The sequence below is a fragment of the Anser cygnoides genome, chromosome 1, assembly GCF_040182565.1.
Source record: "Anser cygnoides isolate HZ-2024a breed goose chromosome 1, Taihu_goose_T2T_genome, whole genome shotgun sequence".
In the NCBI taxonomy this organism is placed as follows: Eukaryota; Metazoa; Chordata; class Aves; order Anseriformes; family Anatidae; genus Anser; species Anser cygnoides.
Window position 1 is genome coordinate 188893169 of NC_089873.1, and position 13632 is coordinate 188906800.

The 13632-nt window shown below is 35.8% G+C and overlaps 1 protein-coding gene across 12 annotated transcripts in view; it reads right to left on the bottom strand.

The window, feature by feature from the left end:
• The window catches only part of FRY (FRY microtubule binding protein), a 238191-nt gene that overhangs the window by 70053 nt on the left and 154506 nt on the right, over positions 1–13632 (bottom strand). For all 12 annotated transcript variants that reach the window (XM_066989712.1, XM_066989711.1, XM_066989710.1 and 9 more), the window contains 10 exons: positions 12878–12964; positions 10846–11105; positions 10325–10514; positions 9458–9582; positions 9215–9272; positions 5910–6001; positions 5552–5724; positions 3385–3545; positions 2478–2588; positions 1701–1855 (listed from right to left, as the gene is read on the bottom strand). In XM_066989712.1, coding sequence (XP_066845813.1) covers positions 1701–1855; positions 2478–2588; positions 3385–3545; positions 5552–5724; positions 5910–6001; positions 9215–9272; positions 9458–9582; positions 10325–10514; positions 10846–11105; positions 12878–12964 — 1412 coding nt within the window. The remainder of the gene's footprint in view (positions 1–1700; positions 1856–2477; positions 2589–3384; positions 3546–5551; positions 5725–5909; positions 6002–9214; positions 9273–9457; positions 9583–10324; positions 10515–10845; positions 11106–12877; positions 12965–13632) is intronic.

The following is a 13632-nucleotide window of genomic DNA, read 5'->3' on the forward strand; positions in this document are numbered from 1 at the left end:
AAGGCACTGATTGTTTATTCTTTGCAGAAAGACAGACATCAACAGTGAGATAAATTACTGCTCATTTTACAAGTACTTTAGACAGAGGTATCTCTATATGCATTCATAGATGATAGACAAAAACTGTGATAAGGTTTCATATATTAAAAAAATATCAACTTGTTAGATATCATACTTCCTCTTCAAAGAAAATCATGCAAATCACTCTCATTTTTTCTGTAGGCATGGGAATGATTAATTTTTAGGACATAGTGGCATTGGTAACAGAATCTAAAGAAAACAAGGCTAAAGAATTGATGTATTTATGTATTTGTTAAACATAAAAAAATAAAAGAACTGAATTTGCAAACATAAAATTCCATTCATATTTTTGAAATCTCAGTATAACACAATCTATAGTCTAGTTGTTCCTGTGAGAACAAAATGTTTTACAGATAAAATAAATTCTAAAATACTTGACTTGTTTTGATTTGCTATATCCCACATATTTCTCTGTTGAACTATGCTGACCATACATCTTGCCAAATTATTTTTGACAAGACTAAATTGTTCAGATTAATTGTAATTAGATGCAAACTAACTTATTTTTTTAGGCTACTATTAAGGTTCTTTATAATTTTTTGGGAAGGTCTTGAAAAAATACCACAAAAGACTTTTATGAAAGCCTGACACAAAAGCAGAATTTTCTATTTGTCTTCATGTAGATTGTTTGCTTTGCATTAGCAGCAGTGAAATCAGATCACAGAAAAGTAACAGGTATCCAAATCAAAGCAAGTTAGAAAAAGAACAAATTTTTTAAAAAAAACTAGTAGCATTTAGAACATTTTCTTTTTATAAAGCAAATGAAAAATCTTTTGAAACCAGGTTTATGCTGCAAAATAAAATGCTATGTTTGTTTTGTATCTTCCTGAAGAAAATAGCATAAAAATGCAACAGGTTTCAAATATGCATATAGTAGCAGCATCTACAGGCACATAACTTTGTTTTCAGAATGATGGACATAAAGCAATACAGTCCCCAAGAGTTGTCTGAGATGATATAATGTAAAGATGTGGCTAACAATTCTTTATAACATGAGCTGAACCTTCTATTTTCTTTACATTTTGAAGTGTATAGACAGCTGATGTGGCTGTAGGCCCATCTGATCACTGGCATTGTGGAAGTGATCCTTTCTATCACTTGATAATCTGCTTTCACTGTTAGGACTATTAAGTGGGCACATCTGCAAAGACGGTGTGTCACGCTATGCCAACACTCATACTTAGTCCCTTTTTCCTATGAGCAGCAAATTTTGCAGATGACTATTTCAGTGTATGTTCAAGAAGAGCATGCCAGTTGGCCATGCATGAGTTTATGCATTTGGGCAGGAATACTCTAGCCCAGTTTCCTCATTCTTCAAAATACAGTTTGTCATTTTGCCCATTTTTCCCATACATGTTTCTCCCTTATCTCTTCACTTAAACTATTGTTTTCCTTCTTCATCCTTCACACCAGGCAAACCAGAAGAACAACCAATATGAAATAGGTTTAGCAGTAAAAACATTACTTTTCAATTTGGAGATCAGTTAAATCTGCTTATATCAGCAAAGAGTGGAACTATACAGCATATGCCCAGATATAACCGTTTGAGAAAACGCAGACCTGATTTTATAGATCTGCTATAATGTATTACATACATCTAAGTACAAATGAATTAATACCTGCTTCCACACACAGTTGCAATTGCTTTGAAACATCCAGAGGCAAGCTGGTAGGATCCAGTATAACATCGATCTATAGCCCAGTTGAAGAGATTGATTTGATCAGGATTCAATTCCAGCAATAGGACTACTACTTCACATCCAAGCTGATGAACCTGAGAATATAAACGCATGTCAAAACATGATTGGTGAAAAAAAAAGTTTGTTCTTTACAATTCTTAGAGCAACATAGGCAAAGCAAGGGGAAAATGCAGCATTCAAGGTAAGTAAAAAGAAATCAGAAAATTTATCATAAATTTATTTTAGGAATAGCACAGTTGAAATGTGGCTCAGTTTTCAATATTCATTAACAAAAAAAAGTGTATGTATAATGACTATATAAATGAAATACATTTTCAAAGGAGGTTTCCAAACTGAAGCATGGAAAATAGCAGAGTCTGTGGAATAGCTAATACACATCTGATAGGTGTTCTTGGACAACTTCCACATGTATTGGTTAACTGATTTGTTAAACGCTTATTTCCTTCTTTAAGCGTGTTCCATGAAGTGACACACTTCCAAGTTTATCTTTCCTTTGACTAACATAGAAGCAAGGCAGGCAAATAAAAATAGTATCTTTTACAAACCTGTGGGTATGAAGATTTGTCTGCTTAATCCAACTGTATCAAATGATCTAACAAATCTATACAATCATAGTTCTTATAGTCACAAACTCTTTATTCAGCCAGTACAGAGATTAAAATTATTCACCAGTGTTGCATTTTGGTGAGAACTTACACGTAAATCTTGACAAGCCAGAATGTTATCAAGCCATTTGTACAGATATCCATCAGGGGAAAGACCAACATTGTCAAATACTGGTCCACAGCAGAGCACTGCTGACATGGCCTGAAAGAACAAGGAACTTTGATTACACAGAAAAATAACATGAACGAACCTTTCAGAATGATTTAAGCCCAGATCCAGGCTAACAAGGTTGTAAATTGTTTTTGGTTTTGATGGTAGTATGATGAAAATGGTCACAGTTGATCTTGCTAGAATTTGGTAATTATGTTGCTGTAGATGTTACTGGATTTCAAGATAATGCTGAGTTTAAGCATTTTGAAAGGAATATGACAGACCAGTTTCCCCATTCTTCAAAATACATTTTGTCATTTTACCCATTCCTCATAAATCAAGCTACAAAACAATCAATACACACCAAGTGATGCAACTTACATAAATACATGGGCTATTAATTTCCCATCTTACTTAAGTAGGGGAGTTGCAACTGTTTTTGCTGCAAAAGTATTTTAGTATTACTGAGCATGTCTCCAGGCAAGCGTGGGAGACAGTCCTGAGACGTACATGTGATACTGAACTGATACTGTATTTAATTTCAGACCCTAATATCTTCTCACTGAATCTAACAATCTGTTAATGAACACTTAAATAACATTTTAAAATGCATTTTGGTTTTCAAAATAATTAGCTTTGAAAAGTGTCTGCAAAGAAAACAACGCATAACTGCAGGGGTCAATACTGTTATATTCTATGATATCACTACATACACATACTAATATACAAGTTTGCATCAAGCATGACAAATCAAATTACTGTGAAATAAAATTTAATAAACCCCACAATTCCTTGTATTTTGATTGGAAAATTGCTACTATGGATTTTGACAGTGAAATTTTAGTACCTTTAATGCACAATACTGGTATCTTGTGATCTGATGATTTCTGTCACTGTAACGATCCAGGGGTGTGAACATAATACTGAAAGGTCCTGCCCACTGGCTGAATAAGATGAATAGATGATGCCTCAAGCTCTGCTGAGGGAAAAGAAATCTCCTGTGGTGAACTAAGTGAATAGAAATAGAAATAGTTGTGATTTGTTAATGTTAAAAAAAAAATCATGTAGCAGAGATGATAACGAGAATTTCAAATTTCTATGAACAGGGATTTTTTCTCTAATGTTCAGTATATACTTACTCCAAAATACCCAAGTTCCTTCTTAAAATATAACAGTGATTAAGATGCATCCTATTTCGAAGAACCTTCAATTCTGAATTTATGTGTATTTACATAGACACGCATATCTGACTTTAGAAACAGCAATAAACTAATTATAAAATCAGGCTTTTTGATGCCTCTTGCATCCTTTTAGTGGCAACTATTTGCTTGTTTTTGCCAACCGTTTAAATGTAAGCCCAAACAATATATATGTCTTATTCTAATACAGCAATACGTGGGGACAAGAAATAAACTTGGTGTCAGTTTATTTATGACAAAGATGTGGTATGCTTCCTGAACAGCTAAATTATTTAAGCAAATGAAAAATATCTATGCCTTTTTAACCATTTAGGGTTAATTAGGTTTAATTTAGGGTTAATTAGGGTTTTAACCATTTAGGGGAAAAAAAAAAGAGAAATGTTTTAGACAATAGCTTTAGTTCCCCTAAGCAAAACATGATGGAAGAGGTGGAATTATGTGTATTAAAGAGAATGGTAAACTGCTACCAGTTAATTATTTTTCACCTAGAAACTTTGCTGGAAGCCAACAAAGTCTATTTAGACAATACTAAAGCAAATCAATATGAGCAATGACTAAAGATGATAGATGTTGACAAAATAAACATTTGTTTGCTAGCAGTTAAATGTTATGGCTCCAGTAGCTATTGATGTATTTTAAAACTGTCATATTAGCAGAAAATACATCTCTTCATATAATTACATACTGAATTATTGGAATTCATCAGTTACTGTTGCATTCTCTCAAAACATACAGCATCACTGTTTCATTGTGTAAAATTCATAAAACATGCAGTCCTTTGTTTCATTATGTGCCTTGTAGAATGTGAGAATAAATGCAGAGAGGAAGGCCTTTGCAAGTATTAATGGCAAAGTAACTACTAGAGAAATTCTGCATTTATAATGAGCATCGTCCACAAAATGAATAAAGGAAAGAAACTCAGTATTTCATTTGTTAACAGCAGCTAAGAACTTGACATCACCCAGTTCAAGACAATTTTTTTTAACTTAACAGCAGGAATGCCATTTTTTCCTTATCTTGTCCAACTAATGTATATTTTTATGAATATTATCTCTGGAGACAAGTTCACAACTTTGACAAAATTTGCATACTTGGAATGTACATTATTTGTTCATTATTTATCACCTTACTGTACTCTTTTAAATTCCTTCATTCCTTTATATTGGTTGTGACAAATGCTGTTATTTCTTGTCATATATGATCTGGAGATAGTAGACATACATAGACTGAGTAAGCTCTAGACCTTATCTTCCAGCAATTACATGGGGGTCTTTAAAGTAGGCTTTTTCTTGTATTTTTTGCTAATGGAATTACATTACATTTCTGAAGTGATCTTGCAATATATTAAAAGCATGAAATCCATTAGAAATTTATGATATGCAACTGTAGTTAGATAACGGGATACAGTCTCCACACCTTGGGAAGGTTTTCCTTTACATTTAATACTGTACATTTTCTGCACCTATCTATATTTTGCAAGGCCTGTCTGAGTTTATAAAGAGTCTGGCAATAAAGTCAAATGGAGACAGATAAGGTCTTATGTCATGGAAACCTGGAGCCACAGAAGGTCACAGATAATTTCTTATCTGGGCTTTTAAAAAGAAGGTTCTTATATACGACTACTACAAGCCTCAACAGGATTTTTGATCTGTCTCTCAATAGACCTTAGAACTCTTTTGTCTACATTTCCCTTTATATTTGCAATATGACAATTCACAAAAACTAACAAGCAGAAAAGAAGAAAAAATAAATGACTTTTCCAATAAATACGTTAAATGCAATTGCATAATACATTGAGACAATTCAGCACCGTACCTGGAACACACTGAATCAAGTTGGCAATCATTGCACTGAAATGTGCTCTCATGTCCTTAAGGATTTCGACTTCTTTATCATTTTCAGCCTCCAGAAGCATGCGAGTCAGATCAACATACTCTAGGAACAAGGCTCCAAGGGCTAATGTATCTCTTTCTAAGGCTCCATTTGTACTAGCATAAAGCAAAGTTGTACATTAAAATAAAAACAGTGTAGTTATACTATAGCTTCCTTAAGAAATACACAAAAAATCCTCCATATCTGTTGCACAATTCTTCAAATAACAGTGACATAGTATTGTAAACACTGAAAATTATTTCACGTAAAGAGCAGTATTTATGATAAATGATAGTCCTACCTGTCACTTATGACACCAGCATCAGCAAGGAGTTCAAAAATTCGCAGTAACTGTAGTCTTAGTAGGTCTCGGCGTTCTCGACGTTTCTTGTTCTTGTAATTTAAAAAAATAGAACCATTTTTATATGCATAGGTGCATAAATTAAAAACTAGTAACCCTAAAAATGTCTGTACAGTGGATATTTAAAAATTCTGGTTCAAGCATTTTTTCATGACGGAACTTGATTGCTTTTGAGTATTTCATAATAACAGTGTACTTATATATCAACACAGAAATAAATATGACCAAATTTTTCTCTTTCCAACTGTCCTTGGACAAACTGTTAACAGCTACCTTAGTCCTCACTGAAAACATGGAAATGAAATAATGAAATATTGGATAAAAAATATCCAATAAATAATACGCAAGGTTTCTGTGCTATCTTCAGGTAGTAGGGATATTCATGTTAGCTTTACACCATCTACTCTGGGCACCAGAAGCATTGTGAAATGCAGAACAGATATCCAGACCCTAAGAAAATATTTTAGTGGTTAACCACTCTTGAACTTGGTAATGCTGAAGTTACATTATCACCCATAATCGAGTTAGCTCCTTGCAGACACCACTCTAGTACACAGCTCTTGGATGCTTTGACTGCAATAGCTATACACACAGTTAACATACTCTTCCAGTAGAACAGGACTGCACTGTTGTTAACTGGTTCATTGTATTTCATTATCTTCTAGAAACTGTCTTTTCTGTCATCTATCTTGCCTTGAAAGATGTGAATGCAACAAGGACTGCTCTTTGCTGAAGGGCTAAAATGACTTGTTTCTTTGTATCTTGCATCGCCACTAAGCAAAAATATGAGAGGTCAAGAAGCTGCTATTGCACTCAAAAAAATTTGCTGCCAGGACAAGAAAAGCACAATATTTTCCTCTTCAGAATGTAAGAATTACAGTAATGAATCAGATCAAAGGTTTATCTCATCTTGTGCTATGGCCCAGTCAATGGCCAGTAGTAGATGCTTGGGAAAGGAAAAGCGACACTTTCCCTGGTATTCTGTCCCAGACTGCAGCAATTTAGCCAAATTTTTAATCAAATCATTATGCCATTTGATTTGTCCTACTTAGAGCCCTGGTTTGCTCCCTTTATACCTCAAAGGTTCCAGGAAGCACATGCAGAGAAAAAAAAAACATTTTTTTTGTAATGTAGTATTGAACAAGCACAGCACTTTCTCGCACTAGCATCAGAGCTGATGCTGTAACACTGCACCACAGCAAGCTCTGTGCCAGTCTCTCCATGGGGGATCTTGTGTAATGTCCATATTGTTTTTCCCCTGCAGTTCTTGGCTGTCCTGATAATTCTCTTTCTAGTCATGGCATATGTCAGTTCAGGGAAGTTATTTCTGGTGTGTTGGATACCTGCCTGCCCGCATGGAGGCCTGCCATGTTCTCTGTAGCTACCTGACCCGTACAATCACTCCTGGGTGGCACTGCTTGCAGGATGGTGGCCCAATTCTTCATAGCAGGAGCAGAATACAAATTAATATTGTAGTTCCTTCTTCTCACATATCTCTACTGACATTTCCATGTGCTAAATTTGCTCTCAGAGCACACTGTAAGCATCTGTGTTCTCATGCTTCCTTTCCTGAGGGTGGACTGGATATGTATGCTTTCAGAAAAGGCCACACAAGTCCAAGTTGTCTTCAAGGGTGCAAAAGGCACGAAAAGCAAGTGGCTGCTCTAACACGTACATTAATCCACTTCTGCCCAGTATCAAAACAGGCCACCTTCAAATCAATGACTTCATAGGGATGGAAGGCACACAAAGGAATTGAGGTGCAAAGCAGCAGAGAGAGGGAACAGTAGAAGATGTTTGCTAGACACAGAATTATCAAGAATTGTCTATGTAAAAACATGAATGGAGCTCCCGCAGAGTTACTTTTTTGTTTGTTTATTGCTATATTGGTTATAGCTGAGAACCTCTGCCTGTCTGTTGATTTGAGTTCTTCCTCTTCACCATTCTCTGCATGACTTCGGCACGGAAGACTATGACTGGGCAGACAGTGACAACACACCAGGTCACCATTAGGGTACCTTATTGAAACTGCTGTGGAAGACAGTGCAGTGAATACACAATTTGAATCTGCTGGAGAACCAGATAAACTAGCTTAGGCAGAGGACGGTAATAACGCAGAGCTTTCTGAATGCAGCCACGCAGACTTCTCAGCAGAACTGCATGGACACAATGGCTGTGTCTATGCTGGTAAACAGAGACAGGGACTGCTCATGGCCCCAGAGTCGAGCAGCACAGATGGCCTCATATTCACACTGCTCCAGAAGACCCCAAGAAGGCTGGCTATCCCCATGTTGCCCAGCAGGACGCATGCAATGCTGCGCTGGCCCGAGGCATCGTTTTCTTATCACAGACTGCCTGCTGTAACATGAGGGCTGTGCTGTAGCCAGAGCAGTGCTTTTGTAACCTGGCTCTGAGGTAGGGAATGAGAAGCACTGCAGAGCAAAAGCAGCTGGGGTAGTTTGGAAGACTGTGTATAGTGGCTTGGTGCCTTGTGGGGCTTGTGCCTGGGCGTGAGCAACCTCCAGAGCTGTGACAATTGAACAGAACAGCAACTCAGGTCCAGTACTCCAGCTCTACTCATGGCTTTCTCCTGTAGCTGCATACACATCCTACGACTAAACTGCTTAGTGAGGAACCAGAGGTTTTTAAGAATAGTTTGAACAACATCTGTCAGGTATTACACAAGACTAGTTCATGCTCTCTTGGATGGATTGGATGATCTGCTGGAATCCCTTCTAGCACTGCTTTCTATTGTAACAAAGGAAATACTATAACAAAGGTGAAAATGCTGATGAATTGCTGCAGTTAACCTGCTGTGTTCACAATGAACAAATACAGACAACTAGAATTGAAATAGATGACTGCCTCTGAAGCAAATAAAAAGCACATCTGACCACCACTGTGAGCTGCGCTTGTAGCCCATTTGTGTTATAATTTTTTTTTCGGATACTGAAAGTGGATTTCTCTATGAGGAGGTTACATATTTGAATGGAAATTTTTCCTCAGAATGGATTTCTATATTGTACATTTTGTATCACTGAAAAAAAAATAAATTAAACTAAGTTTTAATGCAATTATTTAGATTATGATCTTATAAACAGCTATTAAAATGCTTGTGGCACACAGATATTTACTTGTTACTTAGTACAAAAGAGGATCTTTGTTTTCCAAGGAGAAAAAAAACACTACTTGAAAATTCATTCTGCAGTTTAAAGAAACTAGTACATTTAATTTCCTCAACTAACCTCTGGTCTTCTTTCAAGGGCTTCTTTCATTAGTGGGTGAAGTTCTTCTACTAATTCCCTAAATTAAAAAAAAAAAAAGTCATTAATGAATCTAGTTTCCTCTAACAAGCATCAGTATTAAATTCATTCCATAAAAAAAAATGTCTGAAGTGTAAACAAAAAATCAAGTATATTTAAATTACAATAAAAGTAATGTATTTGAATTAGAACAAATAATTGAGAATATGATAAATGGGGAAGTACCTGAAAACAAGAGAATTTGTTCTTCCAAATCCTAATACAAGTGATTCTGTTATTTCTATGCTTTCAAGTCTCATCAAAGGCACTAGCTGCTTTAGTAAGACTCCAACAGATGGAGTTCCAATAGCCTAAAATATATTAAGAAATCATTGACATTTCATTGTCAGCATTATCGATACTGAGTAAAAACATTTTTTTCTTTACAAAATAGCATTGTCCAAGAATCAATACGTAGTTTAAAAACATGCTGAAACGATTTTACTATTATGGATATTAATACACCAGCCTAACTGCATGCCTGCTACATCACAATCATCTCAATAAGGCCTAGCAAATATGTAGATCTGAGGAATCCCCTTACTTTCATTCAGATTATTGTAATTTACTGAGTTTATTATTTCACTACTGCTCCTCTCAGGCTGCTGCTAGTTGAAACTATATTTCATAAAATTTTCCTTCATGTCCAGCAGGCCTACAATGTATATTCAGAAATCTGCCTTATTGCTTAATAATGTTATAAATCTACAAACTGTAGTACTCTACAACTAAAGAAAGGGGTTGCCATGCTAAAGTTAACTTCAAACACATCACATACAGAATGTCTATACTTTGAATATACATCACCCAGAATGCAAAAAAGTAGGATTTTGAAAATGCCATAGCTTTTGCCAAATATTTATTGACACTTCATGTTAAACATGTTATAATTGTTAATTACATGCCTTAAGCAGTTTGCGTATAACAAAATATTCCCCCAACTGAAATACTTTCATCAGGATGTACTTTCATCACCGCTGTTTCACGTACCAATATAGTTTAAAACTTTTCTAAATAAATACAAAATAATTTGCCTGAAGCAGGGTACATCACCTTATTATCATAGTTCACTGTTCCATCAGGAGTGGTAGCCATGATCTCTGGTGTTGAAGCACGCAAGTGTCCCGGGCTCATAATACTGGGCTTTGCTACTCCAAAACACAGAATAAGATAGTTTCTCCACAAAGTGACATAGTTGTCTCCACTGCTTGCTGTACTTGTTTTCTTTGCATTAACAGGAATACTAGAATTTAAAAATTAAATTAAATTATAAATCAATTTAATAAAAAGATTATTATTACTATTTTAAATAATATAAAATGATTAATATAATTAATTTAAATTATTAAAATTAGTTCCCAGTTTTAATTCCTCAGTATCTTGGAGGAATCAAATTCCTTTATCAAAAAGGAATGAAATATGCTATTTAGCCAGCAGTTGCTATTGAACAGGACAAGAGTTGGATAGCAACTCTGCAGGTCTTACAGACTGAGACTGAAACTGCAGACTATTACAGCTTGTATTAAACTCATACAAATCCATAAAAATGAAACTCCATGCAGATTTCCACTTACTTTGGATCCACAAGAGGCATTATCAGCTGTAGCCTAGTGAAAGCATAGGGCCAAGCATAGCTGAGAGCTGTAGGACAATGTTTTGGTAAATTCTCCTGTCTAAGAAAACTGAAGAGGCAGAGAACCCATGGGTCTTTAACAGACTGTGCAAATATCCAGACATGGGAAGGACTTTTTACATCGTAATGGCTGTTTACTAGGACTGCATTCCACTCCACCAGCCACTGCAAGTCCACACTGTGTGTTAAGGGTATTGTTGTCTGTGGAGAGAAAAAAAATAAAAAATCACAGTGACATTAATTTATTCCATGCTATGTTCCTCTTCAGTGCTTGTCTTTATTTTCCAGCTCCATGGCCATCTTCTGTTGGATTTTTTAGACCAATACTTCTATGCTTCTTGTCACATTGCCCTTTTACTCAGGAGGAGCTTTTTACAAATGCTGATAAGAGCTACCTCATTATTTCCCCTCTGGTTCCTCCTTAAAGCTCCTATCTACTGTGACGGGCACAAAAACTTGCCCTTAAGCTCTATGATAACTGTCTCGTATGCTGACCAATATAATCTCATTGTTACTTTCTATTATCCTTGCAGCCTACACCCACCCACTGTCTCTTGTATAAGGCTGCAGTCTGTAATAGGTATAGACTGTCCTTATGTTCATCATCGGAACAGACAGACAGAGCCTTAGCCCATGATTAAGACTCCTACGTGCTATGACAGTATGATAAATACCAATGCTATTAATTAATATTCTTGCAGGGCATTTGAATATGTGTGTAGGGAATTAAGAGGCTGAAACAGGAGCTTAAACAGTTTTAATCCACTTTAAATCCTGCTTCCTTCAGTGGCAAATAGGGTTCTCATCATATCAACAGACCATTTCTGTAGTGTAAGTTAGTATTTTCTCAGGAAAACAACTTTGTGGAATGAAAACTTAAACACATGTATTTTGGCATCTTACTATTCAGTTATCAGACCTCAGACAGGATATAACAGTTGCATCCTCCATCCACTGTTACAAAAATAATCACTAAATTACCATTCCCTGCTGTACTTGTCAGAAACAAGGTACACTGGCAACACATGTGCTTTGCTGTATTATTATTGCATAGAACTAAAGCACAAGATCCAAACCCACACCCAACAGAAACTGCAACACCCCTAAACAGATTCTGTTGTTTCAACTGAATTTCCTAATTCCTGGCTTACACAGTCAGAATAGCTCTTGCTTGATCAGCATCTGATCCTACATCTTTTCTGTTTTCAGCTGTACAATGGCCTGATTTCACCCCTTCCTACCATGGGAAAGCTGCTGCTACAGCAGTCATGCGGTAAGGAATGATTGTTGCTTTAAACTTCATCAGGCTGAAAAGTGCCCAGAACCAAGTTTCTGCTCTTTGGACAAATGTACTAATCTCCAAGTATGCAAAACAAGTTGCCCGATGTATCAGTTCTCCTGCCAATACTTTCTCATCCAAATTGCTTGTGGCTTCTCTGCTTCCTCTGGTAGCATGTTAGATCATTAGGCCCATGAGAGAGCAAAAGCAGAGATTCACCTCACCTTTGAATTACTTAAACTTATGCTTAGGTTTGCAGACAGGGTCACTTCTGAGCATGTGTGAGAGTTAAAGGTTATTGCTTTCTGAACATCAGGACTGACGAGTGATTCAGTGAGTGAGTTCCAACCACTCCAAGCATTAGGTAGTGGTGGAAATAAGACGTTCTCAATGGTTCTTTGAGATGCAGGACACAGGTCCAAAATTTAGGTAATTTCGATTATAACTTTGGTTATATATTCTTTTTTTCTGTATGTAGTATCTTCTATATCCACAGCATGTGTTTTTTTTTTTCATGGAACAAATTGTCTGGGATGTTGTGGAGACTTGGAGCACTTGGGTAGATGGCTGGAGCCTTAAAGCTGTGTGATTCCTTTAATTTCTGGCAGCTGTATCTTTAGTATTTCATGTCTAATATTTGTCATGTCCATGTGTTATGTAAACACACTAGCAGTAACAGTAAAGTAGTACTTACTGAATCTGAAACAGCCACATGAATAAAACTGTCAAGAATAGAAGAACTTAATTGATCCATGACATCGATCATAGGTCTGTCATCATCCTGCATAACAGAGAGAGCAGAAGTTAGCTGTTTTCCTTACCAGATTGTTTCATTTCTTCTTTTTCTGGTACGTGAAATAGAGCCACCTAAAAATTATGTCATGAATCTAAAATGGCTAAAAAATACTTTGGTAATGATGGGTGCATTTTGTCTTTTTCATATTAACCTCAGAACCAAGTCCAGACTGTGGTTTGAAATTAAATTAATTTGTGGCTATAGTTCACTGTTTACTGAACAAAAACGCATATCAGAAAATCCCCTATGACTTTGGATAGCTGGTATCAAAAGACTGAAAAATTAGCTTACTGTTTATTAAAGCATTCCTTCGCTATGAACACACGTATTTGTGTTCTTAGGCATTTAGATGGCTCACTGTGTTGTGACCATTGATACACACGACTCTCAATACTTCTATATCCATAAAAAAGACTTAGAGGACTTTACTATACAAGGAAAATGTATATGAATAATCTTACATGTGTTGTATGCCGTGGTTTTTTATAAAATGGTATGCTACAGAAATGAGTTTCATTTCCAATAAAAATTTATAATACTGATGATACAAAAATAAGCCATTCAGCAAAAAGTATCTTTTACATTCACATCATGCCAAGGGAAAGTATTAAGTTGCTGTACATGTTTCCCTTCAAACTGAGCAAATTCTTGTA